Genomic DNA, 27,946 nt, shown 5'->3' with positions numbered 1-27,946 from the left:
TCCTGCGGAGGCTTTGCGCAGCTAATCCCGAAGCCTTTGGAGCGCAGCACGAGGTCCCGCTGCGCTCCAAAGGCTTCAGGCAGCTATCCCTGAAGCCTGGAGAGCAAGAGGGGTCGGTGCACTCCGACCCCTCTCGCTCTCCAGGCTTCAGCGAAAGCAATGCGTAGCCTCTGGAGTGCGGAGGGAGCGCTCCCTCTGCGCTTTGGAGGCTTCGCGTTGCTTTCGCTGAAGCCAAGGAGCCTGCATTCGCTCCATAAGACACACGCACATTTCCCCTTAATTTTTGGAGGGGGAAAAGTGCGTCCTATGGAGCGAAAAATACAGTATATAGAACTGTGAGGAGCAGGTTAGCAATAAATCACACAGCGCCGGTGAAGGTAACTTTTTATTCAAGGAAACAGGGATGGCTCTGGAAGGCACAGAAACTCATCCTGGTGGATCTTGCCCCTATTCTCTAAGTCTCCTCCTTCCCAAGCAATCTGAGACTTTGTAGTCTTGTCTGTTTCTGATCCTTGCTCTTCATACCACTACTGGTTCTGGGAGACCAGCAGGGAGGGGAACTGGTTGCAGGATGGGAAGACCCCCTGGCTTCTGCAGCAGCCTGTCTTATCTCTGCCTCTTGACACCCCCTCCTCTCCAGCCTGCTTCTGATTTCTCTCTGCCACATACACCCCCAGCTCACTAAACCCTGTTCATCGCCCCGCCACCAATCCCCAAATACAGCCGCACCGTAGATTTGTATAACGGCATCACTATATTGGCAGTTCTATTTCCAATTCCTTTCCTAACGACCCATAGCACGGAATCTGATTCTTCACAGCTGCCACACACTCAACGAACAATTTAACCAATTAACTGACCGCAAGCTCCTGCGGTCAGCGAGCACAATTTCTTTAATCAGACGCCGAGTCTAATAAAGAGGCCTTCGAGAGGAACGGGTGATTACAATACAAAAATTTATTCGAAGTCATTTGCATCGTATTGAAAATGTCAACAATAAATAAGATGTCGCCAAGAAAAACAAAGTGATCCTTCATTTGCAGAGAGAAAAGTGATCATATAAAGAGTAGTATAAGAAAGAAAGATAGAAAGAAAGAAAGAAAGAAGACTTTGACGACAACCCTGGAGACAAGTGTCAAAGAAATTTGGCTTTGCTCAACACACCCACACCTACAAATAAATACTTTTAAAAGATAATTTAGCAGGGACATTCCAGCCCTATATTGGGCAACACCAGCAATTGAACCAGGTATTTCTGTATGCAAAGCTCTACTTTTGAGCTACAGTTCTTTCCTCAAAAGGGGAGCTTGCAGGGGCTGGCACTTGACCCTTGCCCCCACCGACATTTCTGTGATTAAGGTCGCCAACTGATCAGGAAACCTATCTAGGCCTTCTCCTCCGCCTTTAACACCCACTCCACCTTCAAAATAATTGGTGGGTAAAAGCTTCTGCGCAGAATGGAAAGTTGCAGCCAACAACTCAGGCAGACCCTGTTGAAATGGATTTAAATTAGGCAGTTGAGTTCAACGCGTCTGCCCATTGCCTCCAGTTCAAGTTGTTCTTAAAGGCACAAGAGCACAAGTAGGTGTATATATATATATAAAGCTGGTAACCCTCACTGCGATCATAGCAGGAAGACAGCTATAGAGTGTTACTGGTTACTAGAGTTTTGCTGGAAAATGAGAAAACCCTTGTCATTTTGACTGTCATGTTAGCTTCCATTTTTAATCAATAAATCACTGATCACCTGGTATCAGAAAAGTGAGAAATGCTGGCTTTGCCGCCTAGAGGTAAACAGAGACACAGTCTCCTTCTTCTCAGCAAAGGCGAGAAGATGAACTTTCTGAATGCTCACAAAAGCTACTGGACATAGAATCTCACCCATTAAAGCAGGGCTGGTCTTTGACTGGGAGTCCATTTCCAAACAATGCCCAAAGCCCTGCCTGCTTTTTAAAGGCTCAAATATTGAAGCAAGGGATTTTGGGGTACGTGTGTCTAAGTTGCTTGGGAACTTGCAGCCTTGCCAAATCAGACACCAGAAGTATAAGCAGAACGCAGAAGAGAATTCTGCAAAAAGCAGCGACACGACCCAATAGGGAAGGGAGAAGGGGGAGAAATTACACCCACCCAACAAACACACCTTGATTTAAAAATGATAAGCCGACAAGTTTCTTAAGAGTGATTTCTTTCCTTAAAAAAATAATACCACAGGTTCTGGAAGAAGAAAACATTATGGAGGATAACCAAATAAGCAGCTCTTTTGAGAACATTTTCTTTATGTTCTTACGCTCCAAGCTCTGCTGAGGTGGGCTGGTGAATAGTTTGATTGGGCTAAGGGTGCCAGTTTGTCTCCGCCTTCCGGCAGGGAATCTTGTGCCAGGACAGGCAGAAATCCAACCGGGGAAGCTGCTTCTCATCACAACATTTGGGAGCTTAGGGAACGCTTTCCCAGTTGGAGGTCTCTGTGGCTTGTGGGAAACAAAGGCATCAATCTGAGTTCTCATCGAGACTGAGTGAGGACAGTGCAGTCTCTGCCCCTGACTAGAGAGCAGGGGTTGCTAACACACACAAACACACAACCTGCAGCCCTCATGGCTAAGTGAGAAAACCCATAAGCGTTTCTGCCTGTTCAGACATTTACAGGGACGTTCTGTGGTCGGGACACCTGTGTGCTCAAAGCCGATCTCCTCCTTCCTACGAATTTCCACTTTCTTTCTATCCTTCCTTCATAACTGCCCTCCATCGCTGCTCCATATGTTTTCATTCTCCCTACCAACCTAGAATTTTTTATCTTTACTTTTTAAGAAACACAATATATATATTCACATACTTGATTGGAAAACCCCCCCTCAAAATACTGGAACAAGGAATAAGGTAAAGGTAAAGGGACCCCTGACCATTAGGTCCAGTCGTGATCGACACTGGGGTTGCGGCGCTCATCTCGCTTTAGTGGCCGAGGGAGCTGGCGTACAGCTTCCGGGTCATGTGGCCAGCATGACTAAGCCACTTCTGGCGAACCAGAGCAGTGCACGGAAACGCCGTTTACCTTCCTGCCGGAGCGGTACCTATTTATCTACTTGCACTTTGACGTGCTTTCGAACTGCTAGGTTGGCAGGAGCAGGGACCGAGCAACGGGAGCTCACCCCATCGCGGGGATTCGAACCGCCGACCTTCTGATCGGCAAGTCCTAGGCTCTGTGGTTTAACCCACAGCGCCACCCGCGTCCTGGAACGAAGAATAAATTAAGCCAATTTCACAATTCTGACCCAGTCCCAGATTGTGCTCAGGGTAAGTGCACCACCTGAAGCCAAGCCATGTGTCTCAGTTCTTTCTGTCCTCGCAGGGAAGATATTCCTGATTTCATTCAATGATGAACCAGACTTCCTTTTAAAGGGGGTGGGACAGGATATCAGGGACTGAAACTAGAATCTTTCACATGCATATCAAGTGCGTGTGAGTTCAGTCCTCCTCGGGTGCTAACTACAAATTGATTTATTTGGATGTTGTTCCGACCCTATAAGCTCAGAGTACGATGTTGAAAAAAACAACATTATTTCCAGTCTGTAAAATAGGGTTGCCAATTAATGGGGGCAGTCTGGCCTGCTCTTGTGCATTTTGAGCAGTGACCCTGATCTGCAGGCGACACTTCCCACAATGTGGAGGTAAGAATTAGCCGCTTGCGGATCATGTTGCCGTGAAAGGCACAGGCGCAGAGGCGGGCAAAAGGAATTGGCAACCCTACCAGGGAATCTAAACAATTCTGGGGCAGACAATAATATCCTTGCTGCGGCACTCATTTCAAACAGGTTTCGAACTACCCCTGCGCCGCGAAATTCATTACCGCAACCCACTGGGGCTAAGGGTCAAATGGCAAGTTTTCAAAAGGCGTCCTTAAATCTGGCCGCTTTCGTTTTGAGGAAAAGGCAACCCTCCTTATCCCCACGCCGTCCACTTCCTGCTGAAATACAGCTGGTTTATGCATTCTTATTTATTTAAAAATAATAACTGTGTTTATCCTCAGGTGTCGGTTGCCCGTGAGAACTAAAAAGCCTTGCACGAGATCTTTCGGAGAGGTTTTCAGAAAGGGTGTCTCTCTCCGTTTTATAGCGACAATTAAAATAGATACGCACTATTTTAATTTTTTAAAAAAGGAAATAAGAAGGTAGCATAACCAACTGGATTTTCAGGACAAATGGAGGTGAATAATCACTCTGACCCCCCCCCAACATCCCCCCTCAAGAGGTCCCACGACCAGCGGCACGAGGCAATTTTAACGTGGATCTGCCCATCAATGTTTTCTTGAAACTGCCACACAGCCGTCTTCCTAACAGTCTCACAATTAGTTCCTGTGGCAAATGCTTCGTTAAGGACGGCTTCCCCTCTCTTCATTCTCCAGAAGAGGATGCTTTCTACAAAGTTCCAGCCCAATCTCCTCCCGTCACCTTCGCTTAAGGTCCTTGTCAACTGTGGAGATCATCCCTTCCTCTTTTCATTGTTTATAAGGTCCCTGACGGTGCGATCCTACGCTTGCCTGCGCAGAAGTAAGCTGTATGGAGTTCGCTGGGGCCTTACTCCCAAGTAATCCCATTCCCCGGCCATGGATCTCACATCTTGATTCTGCTCACTCCTCCGATGTAGCCCTTGAACAATATCCTCCTGAGGTGGAGACAATTTCCTTCCACTTCAGGACAATTTCACACAGGAGCCACCTACCACAGCAGTAAAAAATAGAAGCAAAAAAAAAAAATCTTCTTTTTTAAATAAAAAAAACCCACATTCTTTTAAAATAAGGCAAAAACGTTTCTCTCTCTCAAAAACAAAACTGAAACCTGACTGTTGCTCGCGAACCTTTCAAGTAGACTGAAGAAAGCTGTCGATAAAAAAAACCGATGACGGTAAGTAGCGTTGAAACTTTGGTCAGTTATTTCCCTATATATATATATGTAAAAAAGGTTTAATCGAGGGATTTCAGTCTCGGTGAGAGCCGAACAAGACAAAACGACTCTCCCTTTTATATTCTTGATATTTCAGAAAGGCACATGTCAATGACAAAAATTTATATAGATATAAAAATAACTTCATTTCTCTGATTGGTAGCAGAGTCGAAAGCTCAGAAGCGGCGAGAAAGACATTTTTTAAAAGGTAAACAATAGTGACTAGTTTACTCCAGCTTCTTATATCTTCATTTTCAAAACCACCCCCCAATCTTTTCCCTCCTTAATTATGGCTATGAAGAAGAGCAAATACATTTCACACGGGGGGGGGGGGGAATCCACAGTAATAACTGGAAAGTGTTTCATTCAAAATTCCCAGCTCTTGGCAAATGGAATAATAGAATCATAATATTTTAGAGTTGAAAGAGACCCCCAAGGGCCATCTAGTCCAACCCCCTGCAATGCAGGAATCTCAGCTAAAGCTGGTGCCAATTTTTGCCGGCTGGTGACAAATGCACACTTGATCATAATGCAGTATGGGAGCTCAGAGGTCTTGCAAGAATGCTGCTTCTAGGAGAAGATAAAAAACAGAATTAGCTCCTTTTTGAGGTAATTTGTGAACGGAGAGGGTGTTTCACATCCACTGTTGTCAGGAATGAAATCCAGCATCTCTTCCGCAAGTGTTTTCGGTCCCAGAGAAAATGAAAGCTCAAGATATGCATTCTCAGAAAGACGAAAGGGGGTTATGGGTCGGGATCTAACTTTTGCTTCCTTTAACTTGCACAAGGCAAGATTTACAGAGTGGAAATGTCTCACGAAAGGGAGAGGGACGAAACAGGAAGAGGAATCCTCCCACATCCTTCAAAAGTTGGTAAAGAAATCTCGGGAACCCAGCAATGCCGCTTGCAAACTGCAACCCGGCGGTCGTTCCTGGCTTTGTCGGCTAAGGCGTGAGATACAGTCAACTCCGAGACCCCTTTCGTTTCTGCAAGTGTCTCTGTATTCCCCGTAAGTCAGAAATCACAGCGCTCCCCGTGACCGGGGTCATCTGCCCTTGAAAAAGCGTACTTTGTCGACCGAGGCAAGAGTCAACGTTACGTTGGATTCGAAATCCCCGTCGTGGACGCCCGTCTGGCGGAAAGCCCCGGCTGATGGGTTGTTTTCCCAGTAGTGGTGCCAGTTCCCTTTGCTGTCGGCTCCGAACCCATAAAGGTCCACCTGCGGGGGGAAAGAGAAAAGAACTCTGAAGACGTCTCGGCCTTCAATGTAGCAAGTGCGCTGCTTTAAAGCTCTAAATGGCCTCGGCCCAGTATACCTGAAGGAACGTCTCCACCCCAATCGTTGTGCCCGGACGCTGAGGTCCAGTGCCAAAGGCCTTCTGGAGGCTCCCTCACTGCGAGAAGCAAAGCTACAGGGAACCAGGCAGAGGGCCTTCTCGGTGGTGGCACCCGGCGTGTGGAACGCCCTCCCATCAGATGTCAAAGAGATAAACAACTACCTGACATTTAGAAGACATCCTAAGGCAGCCCTGTTTAGGCAAGTTTTTAATGTGTGACATTTTAATGTATTTTTAATCTTTGTTGGAAGCCGCCCAGAGTGGCTGGGGAAACCCAGCCAGATGGGCTGGGTACAAATAATAAATTATTATTATTATTATTATTTTCAGGCCAGAGGCCCATCTAAGTCCAGCATCCTGTCCTCAAAGTGGTCAACCAGATGAGTATAATGGAAGCTCGCAAGCTGAACAGGAGCCCCTCCCCACTTCCCAGAAACTAGTTTTCAGAGGTATTGGTAGCTCTGACCTCCACAAATTTGTCCTCCTTTAAAGCCATCCAAGTTGGTGACCACCTTTATCTCATATAGTATTCAATCTCTTTCCCCATTTCCGTGGACGGAAGCCCTCTGCAAGCTCATGTGATGAGGGGAGAGCAGGAACGAGATTCCTGACCCTTTCATCTCCTTCCCATCCCCAGTTTCATCACCTTCCCCTAGCAGAGAAGGAGCCCATCTGCAGAGGTCACCTTCCCAACATATCTCCCATCTCCCCGCCACACGATAGTAATTGTGCGTGTGGGAGAAGAATGAATGAATCGGGTTTAAGTCATGTACAGTGGTACCTCAGGTTACAGACACTTCAGGTTACAGACTCCGCTAACCCAGAAATAGTACCTCAGAACTTTGCTTCAGGATGAGAACAGAAATCACGTGGCGGCAGCAGGAAACCCCATTAGCTAAAGTGGTGCCTCAGGTTAAGAACAGTTTCAGGTTAAGAACGGACCTCCAGAACGAATTAAGCTCTTAACCCGAGGTACCACTGTACCTGAACAAGTTAAAGGACCCCTGGATGGTTAAGTCCAGTCAAAGGCAATTATGGGGTTGCGGCGCTCATCTTGCTTTCAGGCCGAGGGAGCTGGTGTTTGTCCACAGACAGCTTTCCGGGTCATGTGGCCAGCATGACTAAACCACTTCTGGTGCAACGGGACACCGTGATGGAAACCAGAGCACATGGAAATGCCATTTACCTTCCCGCCACAGCAGTACCTATTTATCTACTTGCACTGGCGTGCTTTCAAACTGATGGGTTGGCAGGAGCTGCGACGGAGCAATGGGAGCTCACCCCGTCGCAGGGATTCGAACCACCGACCTTCTGATTGGCAAGCCCAAGAGGCTCAGTGGTTTACACCACAGCGCCACCCGTGTACCTGAATAACCCAGAACTGACACCCAGCATCTATTTTTACCCTCACCGCAGGGGTTGTGAGGTCTGCTCCGGTAGTTTACTATTTGGAAAAATCCGGTCCCTCCTCTCTTTCATTTTCTTTTCTATGCCAAAGGAGGAGTTTGAAAGCCTCTGCTTTTGATTTAAAACTAACCACAGTTCCTTGTGACCTCTGAATCCGGCAACTGTGGTTTGTTTAAATGAAGTTAGTGAGCCTTGTTCACTCCCATCTGTTCTGTGAGGAGGAGGCTAGACGCTTTCATTTTTGCTCGGTTACCTGAACTTGGTTACATCTGAACTTGGAGAATTAGCCCATATTCACACCTCACTGAGAATGTGAATTATGTGCAGAATAAAGTGGCTCTATTAGAAGCGGCGTTTCTATGATGTCTGCAATGCTCACAAGCTCTCCAGGGACCTGTGGTTGGTTTAGAAAGTGGAAGCTTTCGTTCTCCCTCTTGAGCGGGCATAGTGGCAAACCACAGTTTCCCATGATGTCTACAGGGAGCCCTAGCATTGCACGTACCTCATCGCAGATGTGAAGAGCAAATATAACCGACAGGAAGCCTGTTGAGGGGTATCTCCCATGATGATGCAGCCAGTTATCATAAACGTATTTTATGAAGAAGGGGTGATAAATCAGAATCTGCACAGAATGAATCAAGAGGCCTCGTTAGTTTGGTTGCAGATACAACACGGACGCAAAAAAAAAGGTCGCTAAGAAGAGATATGAAATTGGACAAGGTTAGAAGTCGCTGAATTCAAGTGCAAAATTGCAGTAAAAGGTGGGGTTTCAAAATCAGAATTTGTGTATTTATTCACCTGCCTTATCTTGTAAAAACCAGGATGGGTCAGAACATTTAGAACACTAGTGGCCCCCGTGGTCCTCCAAATGCTATTGGACTCAGCCTCCAACTCCTATCAGCCCCAGGCAATACAGTGGTACCTCGGGTTACATACGCTTCAGGTTACAGACTCCACTAACCCAGAAATAGTACCTTGGGTTAAGAACTTTGCTTCAGGATGAGAACAGAAATCATGCTTCGGCGGCGCAGCGGCAGCAGGAAGCCCCATTAGCTAAAGTGGTGCTTCATGTTAAGAACAGTTTCAGGTTAAGAACGGACCTCCGGAACTAATTAAGTGCTTAACCCAAGGTACCACTGTAAACCAGAGCTTTCCAAACTTTTCATGTTGGGGGACACACTTTTTAGACATGCATCATTTCGCGACACAGTAATGCAGTTTTACTAGCAAACCGGAGGTTCAACTGACCACCTTCCAGGAGCGTTCGTGCGACGCACCCACACACTAACGTGTCGCGACACACAGTTTGGAAAGCTCTGCAATAAACTAACAGTTCAAGGAAATGCTAGATGTGCAGTTCCCATCACCACCAGTAAGTGGAGATGCAGCCACGCCACTGAACTGCTAGCTTGGTTCCTGCTGCTTCTTACGGTTACAGGGTGGGAATTTTGAACAACATCACTTCGCAAGCTGCCTTTGAAACTTTGGCTCATCCCCCCTGACATGATATGGAGTTTGTAGTAAGGATGGAGGGATCTGTAAAATTTTGTTCTATGTTTTTCCCTCCCTTTTACATGTGTTCATTCATAAATCAATTTCACCACATTTCTACAGTCGCCTGAGATATATATATATATAAAAAATACTGTAGAAAAATCCTCCTTTAAAATGCATTTTGTTAAGTGTTTCATTGCAAAGTAGGTACTGGGGCTGTGGCTCAGTAGTACGGCATCTGCTTTGTTTGAAGAATGCCCCGAGTTCAATTCTAAGCATCCCTACGTAGAGCTGGGAATGTCCCTTTTAAGAAAAGAAAAAACAAAAACATGGAGAGCAGCTGCCAGTCAGTGTAGACAATACTGAGCTAGATGGGCCAATAGTCTCGACTCAGTATAAGGCAACTAAACATGCTACAGTGGTACTTCAGGTTACAGACACTTCAGGTTACAGACTCCGCTAACCCAGAAATAGTACTTCGGGTTAAGAACTCTGCTTCAGGATGAGAACAGAAATCTCGCAGTGGCGGCACAGTGGCAGCGGGAGGCCCTATTAGCTAAAGTGATGGCTCAGCTTAAGAACAGTTTCAGGTTAAGAACGGACCTCCAGAACGAATTAAGTTCTGAACCCAAGGTAAAACTGTATTGCAAAATATGTATTTTTTCTCAATGTACAGACACCTGGTAATGGACTTGACTGGCCGGCTAAACCAGGCGAGTGTACCTGATGGGTCTCAAACCCTCAGTGAGTTAGGGACTGCCCCTGCATGTGAAGATAGGCTTCAGTGGATACAGAGGACGAGACCAATAGTGTGCTAACGCAGCAGTGTGAACTTCACCCCTGGAGGTGCACTCCATTGCCTCTCAAGACAGATGGATGCCAGCGACACACTTCCAGATCAACTTTATCCTAAAACACACATTTTCTGTGTGCTTTTGGGTACAAGATACCTAAAAGATCGTCTGACCCCTTGTACACCCTACTGATCACTGCAGATACCATCTGTTCCCATCTTCCTTCTGTTGTTGAAATTGAACCTTTGGTGGGATGGCATCTGTCCTGTGGAATTTCTTCCCGCTGCATATCAGATAAGCACCACTGCTGTTGAAAAGCTTCCTTTTTTAACAAGCCTTTAAACCGGGGCTTTTAATCCCACTTTGAAACCATATTGGATTTGAAATCGTTTTGATATAAGAAATTATTCTATATAAGTTTTCTACTGCTGATACTTTTATTGCTCAGTTGCTTCAAGGTGTTTCCCTGGAAGTGATGCATAAATGGAACTAACTTTGTGTGTTGTGTTGTGGTGTGTGTGTTACAATTTAGAATATTCATTTAAACAACCTTAAAATATCAATGACTTCCCTTCCTCTCCTTCCATGGTTCATTCCCTCCATTTTTTATATAAACCAAACCCTTCAGCATTCCATTATTGCATCCATCAAAACTTACTTATACTGCTGAATTTATCTTAATGCTGCCAACGTTTTCAAGTGTACACAAAATGGAACTAACTTTGTAAGCGAGCACTGCAAATCTTAGAGAAGTTCCATCTGTGGTTAGCCAGCTGGACAGCTCAGTTGGTAGAGCACAAGACTCTTAATCTCATGGTTGTGGGTTCGAGTCCTACGCTGGGCAAAAATTCCTGCATTGAAGGGCCGGTCTTTTCTGATTCTACAATTCTACAGTTTGAAGGATCATCTGAATGTAGCCCATGCTTACGTACGGAAGAACTTTGTGGCCAGATCAGAGCAATAACTCACCTTGCTTTTGTTGACTTTGATTTTGCGTGGCACTGGAATATATGTGCTGTCAAAGAAAAGATATACGTTGAGTCAGTAAAAGCAAGATACACCCTGTGCGGCATGCAGGAAAAAAATAAAAACTAAAGTAAAACATCCACCCTTACTTCTAAATCCAAAGTCTTGGCATATATGTCATTTATGAATGAGACACTAAATTAAAATGCCGAGGTTGTAGGTTTGCAAAATATAGGGAGGAATTCAGATCGCTATTCTGTCACAGTGCGTTTCTGCTTGGAAGATGGAGGAGCAAACTCCCATTAGGGCCTGTTGAATTTGTCAACTTTCAAATTCCAAAAAATGAGGGGATGCTAAAAAGTGAGACTTGGGAATTCGAAAGGTATTTTGGTTCAATTCATATGATTTAGTTTGGCTTGGTGAGTAAAATGTGTGTAAAATGGCATAAAGGTACCGCTGCCCGTCCAGGCCAGTCTTGCCAGACTCTAGGGTTGTGCGCCCATCTCACTTAAGAGGCCAGGGGCCAGCGCTGTCCGGAGACACTTCCGGGTCACGTGGCCAGCGTGACAAAGCTGCATCTGGCGAGCCGGCACCAGCGCAGCACACGGAAACGCCGTTTACCTTCCCGCTAGAAAGCGGTACCTATTTATCTACTTGCACTTAAGAGTGCTTTCGAACTGCTAGGTGGGCAGGAGCTGGGACCGAACGACGGGAGCTCACCCCGCCGCGGGGATTCGAACCGCCGACCATGCGATCGGCAAGTCCTAGGCGCTGAGGTTTTACCCACAGCGCCACCCGCGTCCTTGTAAAATGGCATAGAAATCATTAAAAATGATTGCCAAGTTACCTGTAGTTACATTATATATCAATATTATATTTATTTATTATTATTATTATTATTTAGCATTACCTGACATTTTCAGAAGGTAAAATTAAAATTCTTTGGTTTTCCTAAAGCAGTGCTTCTTCATCAAACGTAGACTTACTGAGCTAAATGTTGTCCAATCACAAAAATAATAGAGGATTTGAATTCCTCACACCAAAAACCACACATATTTTTGACTCCTCACTGAATAAAATCGCAAAAGTTAAGTTTAATTCCCTAAAATGGCACACCCTACTCCCCCATGTGCTGTCCTGGTCTTCTCTTGACCCCTCACCCCATCATAGCTGATCTGGGGCACATGGGTGCAGGACATATGAAAAAGCCACACTTGTGCTAGCACAACTTCTGCTAGCACAACTGTTTTATTTCCCTCCAGCCCATAGTCAATTTGCCAAAAGTTAAACACAGAAAGGGCATTAAACCTTAGGCAAGCAAAGACTGGCAGCTCCATGTCTCTCCACATGCCCTGTGCCTGAATGGCTAAGCTGCTGTGATGTCATGGAATGTTCACTCACTCCCTCTACTCCTCACAGCTGTCAGTCAACAGAATGCCCTCCCTTTCCCCAACCAATGTTCTGTCTGTCCTGTCTGCACGACAGAACACTCAGGTTTGCCGTGGATCAAGGAAAAAGCTCTTTCATCCTCAGAAAAAGTCAATAGCTGCTGTGAAACCCACTTTTTTTTTTTTAAAGACACATACATTTATTTTTATTTTTTTTACAGAAAAGAATTCCCTGACATATATGTGGCATTCTGGTTTGGATGAAGCCGTTGCTCAAATCCATTTCTTTACCAAAGGGAGACTAATCCATTCCCTTAAACTCAGCTAATAAGAACAGAGGCTTTTGTCAATTCCCAAATAAAACCCCGGAACGTGAAACCTTTGATGAACGCTTCGGTTTGCGCTTATCCTGTCCAGGAAGTTTGCTTTGATTCTGTTACACTGTAAGCTGCCTAAATTTCTTTAGCCTTTGCTCCATCACATTACATGCAGACATTCACGTTGCCTTGCTTCCTGCTGCTTGCTTTTCACGGACAGCGAGATCAAAGGAAGGAACCCTGACCCCTTCTCCTCCACCCCCCCAAAAATAAATAAGGTACAATAGAGAGGGGGGGGGGAATAGAGGAAGTGCCACGCAGCACATTGTATCTCAGTATGCAAAACCACAACTTTGCATATCCGTTTCTATTTAACGATTTTCCTCTCTCATTTCCTAGTTCTGTTTAGCAAAAAGAGGCACCGTTACTATGATGAAATCTGTGTGTATTGAAAGAGAACATCTATATTGCAAGGGGGATCAGATACGTTATTCTTATCCTGGCTAGTAGGCTATGGACGACTTACTAATGGTACATGTGAACAGGATCCAGGGGTCTTGGTGGACCACATGTTTAACATGAGTCAACAGTGTGATGCAACAGCAAAAAAAAGGTGAATGCTATTCTAGGCTGTATCAACAGAAGTCTAGCGTCCAGATCAAGGGAAAGGATAAAGTAAAGGTAAACGGATCCCTGACCATTAGATCCAGTCGTGACCGATTCTGGGGTTGCGGCGCTCATTTTGCTTTACTGGCCGAGGGAGCCGGGGTACAGCTTCTGGGTCATTTGGCCAGCATGACTAAGCTGCTTCTGGCAAACCAGAGCAGCACATGGAAGCGCTGTTTACCTTCCCGCCGGAGCGGTACCTATTTATCTACTTGCACTTTTGACATGCTTTCGAACTGCTAGGTTGGCAGGAGCAGGGACCGAGCAACAGGAGCTCACCCCGTCGCGGGGATTCGAATCGCCGACCTTCTGATCGGCAAGTCCTAGGCTCTGTGGTTTAACCCACAGCGCCACCAACGTCCCTGGTAGGGAAAGGATAGTCCCACTCTATTCTTCCTTGGTCACACCACACCTGCAGTACTGTGTCCAGTTCTGGGTGTCACAATTTAAGAAGGATGTTGACAAGCTGGAACGTGTGCAGAGGAGGGCAACCAAGATGATCAAGGGTCTGGAAACCAAGCCTTATGAGGAACGGTTGAAGGAGCTGGGTATGTTTAACCTGGAAAAGAGGAGACTTAGAGGAGTTATGATTTGTTGTTGTTGTTGTTTAGTCATTTAGTCGTGTCCGACTCTTCGTAACCCGGTGGACCAGAGCACGCCAGGCACTCCTGTCTTCCACTGCCTCCTGCAGTTTGGTCAAACTCATGTTAGTGGAGATATGATAGCCATCTTCAAATATCTCAAGGGCTGTCACGAGGAAGAGGAAGCATGCTTGTTTTCTCCTGCTCTGGAGGGTAGGACATGAACCAATGGCTTCAAGGAGATTCCATCTAAACACACAGAAATGCTTTCTGACAGTTAAGGGCAGTTCGACAGTGGAATAGACCCCAACGAGAGGTGGTGGAATCTCCTTCCTTGGAGGTTTTTAAGCAGAGGTTGGGTGCCCATCTGTCATGGATGCTTTAGCTGAGATTCCAGAAGAGCATAAGCTTTTTTTGCTGCTGCATTTCTGGTCTGCATTTGCTGCTTACTGGTTTTCCACAGGTGTCATGGTCCGGTTCACGGGCAATCAAAGTCCCAGCAGGGGACTTCAGGACTGGGGGCAAGATGGCAGGATGGGAGCAGGAACGGGGGCCCAGAAGTCAGGATTCAGGAAGCCAAGGGTCCGAGGGTCAGGAAGCAAGGAGTCACGAAGTCAAGGGTCCGAGGATCAAGAAGCAGGGAGTCAAGAAGCCAAGGTTCAAAGATCAGGAAGAAAGAAGCCAAACGCAGCAAGGCATGAAGCATGTTGCTGTGGCAAAGAGCTGAAGGGAAATGCTGATCTTATAACCCTTCCCAGCTCTTGCCACCAGGTGCTGTGAGTTACCAACTGGCCTCACCTGTGCGGCCGTGCCTTGCCTCTTCAGAACAAACTCAGGAAGGCCCCAGTCCTGCAAAGTCCTATTGGTCACAGGGCCTGGCTCCTGCACACACACCTGACAACAGGCATCTGGCTGGCCACTGTGAGAACAGGATGCTGGACAAGATGGGCCATTGGCCTGATCCAGCATGCTCTCCTTATGTTCAGTGGGACAGGTCTCAAATCCCCACTCAGGTAATGATGCCCCGTGGGTGACCTTGAGCCAGTCACTGCCTCGCAGGGTTGTTGTGGGAATTAAATGAGGAGGGGGGAGGATCACACAGTATGCCAACATTGAGCTCTTTGGAGAAAAAGGCGAGATATAAATGCAATAAATAAAAATAAACATTCTTACTGCCAACAACAATGGCTGGATGAGGCCAAAGGCCCGTCTGATTCTGCATTCATTCCGTTCTCCCAACAGCCAGCCAGGTTCCTATGGGGTCATGAACGCTTGCTTCCCCCATATATTGTCGGTCTCAGTTGAGGCTCAAAATTGAGCTGCGCCTGCTTTGGCTCTCTGTGGCCCATTGCAGGGAAAAAGTGCTCTCACTTCATAAAAAAAGTCCCTGTCCATTAATCAAGAGCCCATCTTCTTCCTGCTTGCCAAAGGCCTGCTCTCTATATTGTGTGCTCCTTGTGTTTTTAATTTCCTGGCTGGAACTCGGTGGGCTGCTGTGGCTTATAATAATAACCATCATCCAGACACTAACTTCAGGAACCTGCCTGATCTGATCGGCGGCAAGTTCCAGACGCAATAAATGGAACAGGAAGGAGCCACGTAAGAATAAATATCAGGTGGGTGTTGGAGGGCGAGATTGAACACCTTCTAATAGCCTGCATCAGCCAGATATAGAATCATAGAATTGTAGAGTTGGGAAGAACTGAGGAGTTGGTTAGCCCAACCTGCTGCAATGCAGGAATCGCAACGGAAGAATCTCTGACCACAAGCTTAACATAAGCCAACGTTGTGATGCAGCAGCAAAAACAGCTAATGCTACTTTAGGCTGGATCGACGGAAGTCTAGTGTTCAGATCAAGGGAAGTAATGGGCCCACTCTTATTCTGCCTTGGTCAGACCACACCTGGAGTCCAGTTCTCAGCACCACAATTTAGGATGTTGACAAGCTGGAACGTGTGCAGAGGAGGGCAACCAAGAGGATCAAGGGTCTGCAAACCAAACCTCAGGAGACTGAGAGGAGATACAACAGCGGGATCACATTCATCCAGTGCTTTACCAACTGCACTGGCTCCCGGTGGAGTACAGGGTCAGGTTTAAGGTGCTGGTTTTGACCTTTAAAGCCCTATACGGCCTAGCACCCACGTACCTACGGGACTGCCTCTCCTGGCATGCCCCGCAGAGGACCTTAAGGTCCACAAATAACAACACTTTGGAGGTCCCGAGCCTCAAGGAGGTTAGATTGGTTTCAGCTAGGGCCAGGGCCTTTTCAACACTGGCCCCGACGTGGTGGAACGCTCTGTCACAAGGGCCCAGCGGGACTTGACATCTTGTCAGCTGTTTGGTTTGGACTCGGTCTGACCCTTATGTTTCTCTCCCCCTTATGGTCTTGATTTATCAGCTATTTTAAAATGAGGCTGCATTTTAAATTGCATTTTAACCTGTATTTTAAATTGGGTTTTTTTTTTTCCGTTTTTCTCCCTCTCTTTCCCCACTATTATGTTTTTACTGTGATTTTATATTATTGGTGTTAGCCGCCCTGAGCCCGGCTCTGGCATCAATAAAATTTATTTATTTATTTATTTATTATTATTATTATTATTATTATTATTATTATTATTATTATTATTATTATTATTATATCTCAAGGGCTGTCGCATGGAAGATGAAGCAAGCTTATTTTCTCCTGCTCTGGAGGGTAGGACTCGAACCAATGGCTTCAAGTGACAAGACTAAACACCAGGAAGTACTTTCTGAAAGTAAGAGCTGCTCAACAGTAAAACGGACTCTCTCAGGTGATGGACTCTCCTTGCAGGTTTGTGAGTAAAGGTTGGACGGTTATCTGTCATGGGTGCTTTAGTTGAGATTCCTGCATTGCGCAGGACTCTTGGAGTCCCCTCCAACTACAGTTCTGTGGTTCTTCTATTCTGTGAGATCATATGAAGAGATCTGCTGGATCAAGATGTGGGCTCACTATTACGTCCCTTGATCTAGATACTATACTTCTGTTGGTACAGCCTAGAACAGCATTTGCTTTTTTTGCTGCTGCATCGCACTGTTGACCCAACATGGTAAAGGTGAAGGGACCCCTGACCATTAGGTCCAGTCGCGGACGACTCTGGGGTTGTGGCACTCATCTTGCTTTATTGGCCGAGGGAGCCGGTGTACAGCTTCCGGGTCATGTGGCCAGCATGACTAAGCCGCTTCTGGCGAACCAGAGCAGTGCACAGAAACGCCGTTTACCTTCCCGCCAGAGTGGTACCTATTTATCTACTTGCACTGGCGTGCTTTCGAACTGCTAGGTTGGCAGGAGCAGGGACCGAGCAACGGGAGCTCACCCTGTCGTGGGGATTCGAACCGCCAACCTTCTGACCGGCAAGTCCTAGGCTCTGTGGTTTAACCCACAGCGCCACCCGCGTCCCCCATGAACCAACATGAGTGGTCCACAAAGACTCCTAGATCTCGTCCAATAGAACTCGCCCAACTTCTCATGGCCTCCTAGAACAGAACAGACACGGCCACTTACTGGTTGATGGTCCCTGTGGTGAGAGCGCTGACGACCCAGCGAAGGTCCAGGGTCTTGAACGGGATGACTATCATGCTGACGTTCTCGCCCAGCTCCTTGTAGCTCTCGGGGTAGACAAAGTGGTGGGTCGTTTTGCTGCCGACGTCAGACTCATAGCCGGCTGTGGGGGCTTTGTTCATTCTGTGTGGTCCAAGAGAAGAGGGGTGAGGGGGAAAAGCAGGCGGCGCCAGGAGGAGGTACAAGGGGCAGGCAGGAATTGGCATCATCTTGCCACAGGTGGCAACGGCCACTATTGATGGGCGCATTTGCAGGCTGGAGAAACTCTCCCCTTCCCACCTCGTAAGTCTCACAGCCAGCCCCTGCACCCAGAATGGACTTCAGAAAATTCTTCTGTTGGCTAAGGAAGGGTTCCTCTCAAGCAAAAAAGTGCAATTGGTTCGAGAGCTGCAACCATTCCTGGATTGGGAAAGACTGACCACGGTAGTTCATGCATTGGCTAGATTACTGCAATGTGCCCTTTGTGGGGCTTCCCTTGTGCTTGATAACGAAGCTGAGGTTAGTGCAAAATGCTGAAGCATGGTTACTGACAGGAGCGAGATCTTGTCAGTATAGAACACTTGCCCAGAGATCTGTGCTGATTCCTGATCTGCTCCCAGGTCAAGTTCAAGGTGTTACTGTTAGTATATAAAGCCATTAACAATCTGGGACCAGTTTACCTGCAAAATATTGTGAACTGCCCTGAGACCTGTATACAGTATACGGTATACAGGGCAGTATACAAAATTAATTAATTAATTAATAATACCACCCTACTCAATTGCTTCAATCTGCAGAACTGGGACTGTTATAGGCTCCATATAACACCTGTTCTATATTTACAAGAAATTGATCTGTTATTGGCTGTTATCGGACTGTTATAGGCTCCATATAACACCTGTTCTATATTTACAATAAATTGATCTTTTAGTGTGGCAGAACCAACACTTTGGAACTCCCTGCCTATTTGACACCAGGCAGAGACACCTTTGCTGTACTCAATTTTGGCTCCTGCTAAAAACATTTATCCTTTAGTAAAGCCTAACCAGACCTGGAGAAGGTTGAAAGTATGTTTTAATCTGTTTTTAGTTTGTTGCCGATTTTATTTTTTTGAACATTTTAAAGAGCTGGGTTTTTTTTACTGATAATATTATTAGCTTGGTCAACCCCCTGCCCTTTGATGTGCTTTTTTTTGTCTTTTTACAGTTAAGCAGCATTTAAATTGTATGAAACAATTGTACGTAAATAACTAAATTCAGCAGGGGGAGGAGAGGGGCCTTGTGGGTGCCAGAAACACCCTTGCGGCTACGCTAACAGGCACAATTTGGCAATCCAAACCATCGTGTACGCGAAAGAGAAAGGCCACAGAAGTAGAGCCCCCACTTTTTGGGAAAACAGAGGGTCCCAGATTCGATCTCTAGCAACTCCAAGAACAGCTGGAAAGGACTTGTGTGAAATCCTGGACAGCTGCTGCCAGTGCTGTCAATACTGGGCTGGGTGGCCCAGCAGCCTGACGCCACGTAAGGCAGCTTCCCCTGGTCCTGAGCCTGATATGGGTGTCTGTGCATGAATGCCACCTAAATAACATGCTGGTAAGAAAGCCATGATGCCCACAAGTGGCTGGACCATGTTCGTGGTTGACACGACCTTTCATCCTCTATAAAATATTTGCCAGTTCTTGTGGCTAGGGTGTGTGCGTGTATTTAACTAAACTGTTCCCTGGATTACGTGGAACTCCGCCATAAAGAGTTCACTCAAGGTTGCTTGAATTCGGGTAAAGGCTATGGCACCCTGAGGCCTCTGAAGATGAGCAGAGCTGCTAAAAGAGGGTGCTCCCTACAGGTGAACAGGCAGATGGGCAGTAATGGAATGAAAAACCTCCCAATACGATCTGCCTGTTTGCTTCAACATAAATCGCCATGGGTTTTATTTTATTTGCTTGTTTAAAGGACACCATATTGAAAGCAGTGTGTGTGTGTGTGTGTGTGTGTGTGTGTGTGTGTGTGTATGAGAATATTTTTTTAAATTTAAGTGGAACAGCCAAAGCATTCCCAAGAGGCAGAGTGAAAGACCTGGCAAGAGCTAGAATCAATTATTGTACAGAAATATAGTAAAACCACAGATAGTCTAAACCAAAGCCTAGGGCTTGCCGATCGGAAGGTCGGCGGTTCGAATCCCCGTGACGGGGTGAGCTCCCATTGCTCAGTCCCTTCTCTTGCCAACCTAGCAGTTCGAAAGCACGTCAAAGTGCAAGTAGGTAAATAGGTACCGCTCCTGCGGGAAGGTAAACGGCGTTTCCGTGTGCTGCTCTGGTTTGCCAGAAGCAGCTTAGTCATGCTGGCCACATGTCCTGGAAAAACTGTCTGCGGACAAACGCCAGCTCCCTTGGCCAGTAGAGTGAGATGAGCGCCGCAACCCCAGAGTCGTCCGCGACTGGACCTAACGGTCAGGGGTTGCTTTACCTTTTATAGTAAGCTGCCTTGAGCATATTCAGTATTGTCTGCACTGAGCAGCAGCTGCTGTTCAGCATTTCAGACCAATCTCTCTCTCTCCCCACCAGGGGGGCACAGGGGCAGTTGCCCCAGTGATGCCTCAATACAGCTTCCGTCACTGGGCTCTGTTGGAAATGGCTTCTCCATGTGAACCAGGAAGCGACCTCTCCGGACAACGGAATTACTTCCCTTTTCTTATCTCAATGGCTGCAATCTCCTGGGCGATGCGGATGCCGTGAGGCAGTTGAATGTGCACACATATTTTGTCCGTTTCAAACGTCCCTCCACATGGCTCTGGCAACCCATGCTACACCACTGCTCCCAGTCTTACGTGGAGATGCTGGGGACTGAAGTTGCGGCGTTGTGCACAAAAACTAGGTGTTCTACTGCTGAGCTGCAGCCTTTCCCCTATGGAGTCAGTTCCCCCATTTGGTTGCAAATATCGAATTATCAGGTGAGGGGGAGGTGTATGCGAATCACGAGTCTGCAGCAGCAATGGGCTGGAAATTGGTAAATGGGATCTGTGGTGAGGCTCAGCTGCAGACGTCACCCATTTCATGAAGACAATGGCTTCTTTCTTTTCTTTTCGTTACTTGCAGTGGCACGAGAGCGGTCAGGCTAAGACCGCTAAGCCTTGCAACAGGGACTCACCTGAACACGAAGTCATGGTTGTCGATCTCCTGGCCGTACTGCGACTGCTTGAGGTTACCCGAGTTCCCCACCACGGCGCACCGCCTGCATCGCGAACCGCTTCTCTCCAGGAGCTGGTCCGCATCTCCAGGGATGAGCTCAAACAGCTCCTGGATGGTCTCGTTTAAACCCTTGGGGTTCTTTTCCCCTTGCAGCTTCTGTAAAGAAGAACACACGAGTCACTGCGCGGCTTTCGGAGGGGCTGTGGAAAAAGGATTCCAGGCACAATTCAAAGTGTTGGTGCTGACCTTTGAACCCCTAAATGGCCTCGGTCCAGTATACCCAAAGAAGCTTCTCCACCCCCATTGCTCTGTCTGGACACTGAGGTCCAGCTCCGAGGGCCTTCTGGTGGTTCCCTCCTTGCAAGAAGTGAGGTTACAGGGAAACAGGCAGAGGGCCTTCTCGGTAGTGGCACCTACCCTGTGGAATGCCCTCCCATCAGATGTCTAAGAAATAAAAATACTATCTGACTTTTAGAAGACATCTGAAGGCAGCCCTGTTTAGGAAAGTTTTTTATGTTGATGTTTTATCATGTGTTTAATATTTTGTTGGTAGCTGCCCAGAGTGGCTGGGGACGCCCAGCCAGATGGGCCCAGTATAAGTAATAAATTGTTGTTGTTGTTGTTGTTGTTGTTGTTGTTGTTGTTACAAGAGTGTCTTGGCTTGGGAATCAATAGGCTGGAGCAGGTTAGGTGACACAAGAGGCATTCAAACATGGTAGATATCACATTCGTTTCCTTGATTAAAGCTCTTGGAGAAACCGCTTTCCTGAGCGTCGGACCCACTAATGGTCTTTCTGCTCAATCTGCTGAGCCTGTCTTCACATGCAGGGAAAATCCCTAATTCACCGAGGTGAGCTTCGTGGCAGAATGGGGATTCAAACCCTGGTCTCCCAGGTCCTAGTCCAACACTCTAACCACTACACCACATTTGTATCCCTACCTAGACTTGCAATTTCCTTAATATGGTGCTTTCATTTCCTTACGGGCAAATGTGAACATCTATTCTGCAGCTGTTTCCTACCCCTGCCCAAACCCAATTATAATGTGAAGTAAGAAATGAGCCAGCTGGTGAGACCAGAGGCAACAGAAATCCGGTCATTGCCTCTAATGATATTGATTCTGGGGAGGATTGGCAGGTGTGTCCCCCCCCCCCCCCCCGCTGTCAGCATAGATTTAACGGGCCTCTCAGACATCGGGAAAGCCACCCACGGCAGAAATTTCTGATGGACAGCTTGCCACAGAAACCAGATACCATGCAGAACAAACCGCTTCTCAGATTGGTCACTAAAGCTGCCTCCAGGCTGTCAGTAATTTGCAGGAGGGATCCAAAAGCATGCAGGAAATTTAGGTTTGTGCAACTGCAGTGTTCTTACAAAAGGCAACTTCTCTGCTGATTTGTTGAGAGCCAGTGGTGGTTTAGTGGTTAGAGTGTTGGACTAGGACCAGGGAGAGATCAGGGTTCGAATCCCCACCTGAGCCAGGAAGCTCGCTGGTTGACCTTGAGCCAATCACTTGCTCTCAAGGCTACCTTGCAGAGTTGCTCTGAGGATAATGTGGGGGAAAGGAAGAACCATGCAAGTCACTTTTGAGTTCTTTGGAGAAACGGGTGGGATATAAATGTACCAGGCAAACAAAATGATAGTTACGAAAATGGCTGGGAAACACATTGAGGGGATGAATGAATAACACAAAGGTTCAATGCCTATTGTTGCCCACATCTGTGGCCCTCCAGATGTTTGCAAGGATCTATCGGGCCCTGCCCTGATGGCCAATGCTCAGGGATGATGATAATAATAATAATAATAGTAATAATTTATTATTTATACCCTGCCCATCTGGCTGGGTTTCTCCAGCCACTCTGGGCGGCTTCCAACGGAATATTAAAATACAATAACCTATTAAACATTAAAAGCTTCCCTAAACAGGGCTGCCTTCAGATGTCTTCTAAAAATCTGGTAGCTGTTTTTCTCTTTGACATCTGGTGGGAGGGTGTTCCACAGGGCGGGTGCCGTTTAGGGCTTTAAAGGTCAGAACCAACACTTTGAATTGTGCTCGGAAACGTGGGAGCCTCCAGCCAGAGAACCCCCTAGGGAAGCCTCACCAGAGGAAGATTAAATAGTAGAAAAAAACTTTCTGGCAGTAAAAGCTGTTTGACAGTGGAATGGTCTCCCTCAGGATGTGGTGGACTTTCCTTCCTTGGAGATTTTTAAGCAGAGGTTTGTTTGCCTATCTGTCAAGGATGCTTTAGCTGAAATTCCTGCATTGAAGGGTTGGACTAGATGCAGCTCTAAGATCCTTTGATTCAATTTGCCAATAGCTGGGAATTTTGAATTAAACTCTTTCTATGATTTTACGACCCTTCCAAATTTAGCCACGCAAGGCTCCAACCAACCAAGGTGCACAACAATGCGCATACGAGGGGAAAGGAAAATGCCCCACGTTTGTGAAAAACAGCACCAAAAGATTTACATTGCATTAGGAGGAAATTGCTTGCAAAGGTGTTTCGTCTTGGTCAAAAGTGCATACAGAAATGTGCCTGTTTGTGGAGAATCCTGCACTAAAATGATGGTTCACACATAGGTAAAGGTAAAGGTACCCCTGACCATTAGGTCCAGTCGCGGATGACTCTGGGGTTGTGGCGCTCATCTCGCTCTATAGGCCAAGGGAGCCGGCGTTTGTCCACAGACAGCTTCCAGGTCATGTGGCCATCATGACTAAGCCACTTCTGGCGAACCAGAGCAGCACACAGAAACGCCGTTTACCTTCCCGCCAGAGCGGTACCTACGGTATTTATCTACTTGCACTTGACGTGCTTTTGAACTGCTAGGTTATCAGGAGCTGGGACTCAACAACGGGAGCTCACCCCATCGCGGGGATTCGAACCACCGACCTTCTGATGGGCAAGCCCTAGGCTCTGTGGTTTAGACCAGTGTTCCCCAACCTTTGGCCTCCAGCTGTTTTTGGACTACAACTCCCATCATCCCTCGCTAGCAAGACCAGTGGTCAAGGATGATGGGAATTGTAGTGCAAAAACAGCTGGAGGCCCAAGGTTGGGGAACACTGGTTTAGACCACAGCACCACCCGCATCCCTCTTGGTTCACACATACACACCAATTAAAAATGGCTAGGGACAATTTGGATGACTAAAGGCTGGGGGGGGGGACAACACAAGAAAGTGGGGAGACCCCAAGGCAAACAGGTCTCTCTCCACAGCTAGCTACTCACCAGCCACCACTTGTAGCTGTCTTCGGGCATGAAGGCATTCTGTGTGGTCAGGAAGGGTTGCATAGTTTGGTTGAACCTGTCGTCGAACCAGAGCGAGACCCCCTCTTCAGAAATGCACGTGTGGCAGCTGCAAGGCCTCCGGGAATATTTCATCAGTCTCCGAAACTGCTCCGAAAACTGGTAGACGAGCTGTTTGGGGTCCCAGGCGACCATGACCGTGTTGTGGCTGTAGTTCAGCAAGAACGACGTGATGGTGATGACAAACAATAAGGCAAGAGTAAACATCTTGAAGCCCCTCTTCCTGATGGCCAGCATCTTGACCCGCCGCCGCCTCCTCCTTAGCCCAGATGCTTGAGCGAAACACCAGCGGCTGAGGCAAGCAGAAGCAGAGGTTTCCTTCCAGGGCTCTGTTTAGGCTGCAAACAGTAGCTTAATTGCCTTTATTGTCCAAAAGGAACAGCCCACATTACTGTGTCCTGGAGCGACTGAAACAGGACTGAATCCCTGATCATCTCTTATCTGCTTTTATGAGAAGCCATTCCCAGGGTGTGGCCACTCAACTCTTTTTTCCTTCGGCTCTCCTCCAGCAGCTGCTAATTCCTCCAAAGGTTTAATGAAAGCAAACAACTGCAATTTTCTGTTTCTTTTTTTGCCACCCCGGCAGTTTGAGGGAGGAAATTATTAACAATGTCAAGGAACACTCCCCCACCCACCTCTTTGCTGTGTGGGAAGAGAGACCTTAAATGAAAAAAAGGCTTTAAGTAAGGGCGAAAAAATCACTTTTCCTCTGGAAATTATTTCATTAGGGCCGCTGATTAGTTCATTCAAAGGTTGTCGTTCCAGGCAGCTGGCAGTCAAAAGCCTTGTCCACGTTTCGATGCTGAAACTCCTTTTTTTCTACCTGGAAAACACAAGAGAGAAGGAGAAACTTCGACAGTGAGTTTCAGGGATCTTTCCATTTAATGGGAGGGCGCGGGTTTCATTTCCCAACCCCCCACAGCTTCAAATCAATGGAAATTAAACGTTTCTGCTGCTCCCAACATGGGATTCATGTGTTGAGAAATTTCCAAAGAGGCCTTTTCAACATAATAAAGCCTACGCTCTCCTGCAGGCTGAGCCACCGGTCGGCTTGCTGTTCTGCAACATATTCAGGATATAATCTGTGTTTTTGAAATTATAGTTTGCCAGCATTTTGTGAAATCTACCCGTTGCATTAAGGCACAATTGGTGGCACTTACCAACAGAAGAATATTCATAACAAGCAGAAGTGGAACTCTGGAATAAATGGAGGGGAGCAGCCGCAGCAAGGCTCCCGCACGAAAACAGATGGACATACGAGGCTGCAGTTTGTTCATCTAGCTCAGGCTGTGCTGTCTACTGGGATAGGTCAGTAGGTAGAGCATGATAATGTCGGGGTTGTGGCTTTGAGCCCCACATTCTGCAAAAGATTCCTGCATCGCAGGGGGTTGAATTATGTGGCTGAGGCCTCATCGGACACTTTGCAACTTGCAGCAAGGGCCCTGGCAGCGGATGTAGGAGTTCGCAGACAGCTCTGGCTTAAACAGTGGCAGTCGGAAGCCAAAGCCAAGACCAGCCTGGCCAGCGACCCCTTCAAGGGGGGCAAGCTGTTTAGGAAGGGCTTGGAAGATGCACTGGAAGAGACCAGGGACAAAAAGAAGGCACTGCAATGAGCTCTACGTGGGGCTACCTTAGAAGGTGACCCGGAAACTACAACTAATCAAGAATGCGGCAGCTAGACTGGTGACTGGGAGCGGCCGCCGAGACCACATAACACTGGTCTCACTGCAAGAAGCCAAGTTTCAGGGAACCAGGCAGAGGGCCTTCTCGGTAGTGGCACCCGCCCTGTGGAACACCCTCCCACCAGATGTCAAAGAACAACTACCAGACTTTTAGAAGACATCTGAAGGCAGCCCTCTTTAGGGAAGCTTTTAATCTTTAAAAGACTACTGTATTTTAACACTTTGTTGGAAGCCGCCCAGAGTGGCTGGGGAAACCCAGCCAGATGGGCGGGGTATAAATAATAAATTATTATTATTATTTATTCTTATTATATGAGAGGAAGAGTCACAAGGAAAACTATTCTTCCTTTTGTCCCTACAGGGGCTCATCCAGTGCTAGAGACCCCAAGAAACACCACCTGATGCTTCAAGCAATCCAGCATCTGCTGGAGATCAGAGCAATAGAGCCTGTGCCACAACCACAGCAATGCTTTCGCTGCTACTCTATTCTCTCTATGGTCCCAAAGAAATCAGGGGAATGGAGGGCCATTCTGGATCCCAAGAGGGTCCACCGATCTCTGAGCCACATCAAGGATCCCAATTCTCCCTACAGAGACATCATCTAACGTGGGAAGAATCAACATTTGCTCACCATACCTGGAATGAGAGATGTACGCAGCAGCTGCTGCCATCAGCAACAACAGGTAAGGTGGGGGAAGTCAAAACTTTGCCCATAGTTCCCCTGTTCCTCAACACATACAGGACTTGGTTATTGCCCAGCGGCCCTCTGCCCTCTCTCAAAGTCGATTCCGCTCACAACTTTGGATGAAAGTGTGGACCAGTGGGGCGCAGCAAGTCCAATCCTGCTTTTCCCCCAATTCACAACTTCATATTCTCTGACCAAGGCTGGTGCCTAAAGCTATTCCCAGGCAGCACTGTTGGAAACCATGCAACTTTCCATTTCTCCAATTTCCTTAGTAACTCGCAGACATGCTGGAAAGAGCTTGATTTAATCCAGGTGTGCAAAGAGCTTTCTCTTCCCCCTCCCCATCCCTTTTAAATGGCTCTCGCAAGACAAATCACCACTGGGCTTGAGCCTAAACTTGAAAAATGTGTCTGAGAAAGGAATTTCACCAGGCCAAGCCAAATAACATCTGGAAGATGTGGGAAGGCCACTCCTCTGAGTCTGTGTGTCACTGTGTTTTGTGAGAGAGGACCAGAGGTGGCCACAGTCCATAAATCACAGGTGCACAGCCTGTTCTGCCTGCCCAATCCCATCCCACCCCGGTCCTGCGCATACCCAGTCAAGGAAGGCAAACAGCAGTAATTATTTATTGCAGTAATTATTTATTGGCACACTTAACAGCAGCTCCTAAGGTACACCAGATGCACACACACAGAATCACAGAATTGTAGACAGAGTTGTAAGGGACCGCGAGGCTCATCTAGTCCAACGTCCTGAAATGCAAGAATCTTTTGCCCAAAGTGGGGTTTTAACCTAAGACTCTCATGCTCTAGCAACTGAGCTATCCAGGGTTTCTGGCATCTACATGGCTGCTTTCCAGTTTCATGCCCAGCACAGCCATCAAGAAATCTGTGGGACCACACACTCCTAGGCTTATGTGTGACCCTCGGTCGCTCTTGTACCCTTGCACTTTTCCCCCTCTGACTTGACACCCTGTTTGTGAGCTTTCTCCATTACCGGAGATGAAGCCTCACACCTGGACACTCCTTTCACAACCCTTGGAGATGCCCACATTATGTACAGTGGTACCTCGGGTGGCGCTGTGGTCTAAACCACAGAGCCTAGGACTTGCCAATCAGAAGGTCGGTGGTTCGAATCCCCGCGACGGGGTGAGCTCCCGTTGCTCGGTCCCTGCTCCTGCCAACCTAGCAGTTCGAAAGCACGTCAAAGTGCAAGTAGATAAATACTTGCTCCGGCGGGAAGGTAAACGGCGTTTCCGTGCGCTGCTCTGGTTTGCCAGAAGCGGCTTAGTCATGCTGGCCACATGACCCGGAAGCTGTACACCGGCTCCCTCGGCCAATAAAGCAAGATGAGCACCGCAACCCCAGAGTCAGTCATCACTGGACCTAATGGCCAGGGGTCCCTTTACCTTTACCTCGGGTTACAGATGCTTCAGGTTACAGACTCCGCCAACCCAGAAATAGTACCTCGGGTTAAGAACTTTGCTTCAGGATGAGAACAGAAATCATGCGGCGGCAGCGGGAGGCCCCATTAGCTAAAGTGGTGCTTCAGGTTAAGAACAGTTTCAGGTTAAGAATAGACCTCCGGAACAAATTAAGTTCTTAACCTGAGGTACCACTGTACACTCATCTGATGGAGTATGAATATATC

At 47.2% G+C, this 27,946-nt stretch overlaps 1 protein-coding gene across 3 annotated transcripts in view; it reads right to left on the bottom strand.

Moving 5' to 3' along the window:
• Window positions 1-937: 937 nt before the first annotated feature.
• ST3GAL1 (ST3 beta-galactoside alpha-2,3-sialyltransferase 1) overlaps window positions 938-27,946 on the bottom strand; it is a 115,580-nt gene continuing 88,571 nt past the window's right edge. For 2 of the 3 annotated variants that reach the window (XM_028736111.2, XM_028736112.2), the window contains exons 4-9: window positions 23,852-24,752; window positions 20,585-20,781; window positions 17,406-17,585; window positions 10,935-10,980; window positions 8,180-8,299; window positions 938-6,152 (exon numbers count right to left, since the gene is read on the bottom strand). In XM_028736111.2, coding sequence (XP_028591944.2) covers window positions 5,979-6,152; window positions 8,180-8,299; window positions 10,935-10,980; window positions 17,406-17,585; window positions 20,585-20,781; window positions 23,852-24,166 — 1,032 coding nt within the window. In that variant the 5' untranslated portion in view covers window positions 24,167-24,752 and the 3' untranslated portion in view covers window positions 938-5,978. The remainder of the gene's footprint in view (window positions 6,153-8,179; window positions 8,300-10,934; window positions 10,981-17,405; window positions 17,586-20,584; window positions 20,782-23,851; window positions 24,753-27,946) is intronic. The other variant, XM_077932726.1, reaches the window with a different exon arrangement.

The sequence above is a fragment of the Podarcis muralis genome, chromosome 8, assembly GCF_964188315.1.
Source record: "Podarcis muralis chromosome 8, rPodMur119.hap1.1, whole genome shotgun sequence".
Taxonomy (NCBI): Eukaryota; Metazoa; Chordata; class Lepidosauria; order Squamata; family Lacertidae; genus Podarcis; species Podarcis muralis.
This window is presented reverse-complemented; position numbering and strand designations above follow the sequence as displayed.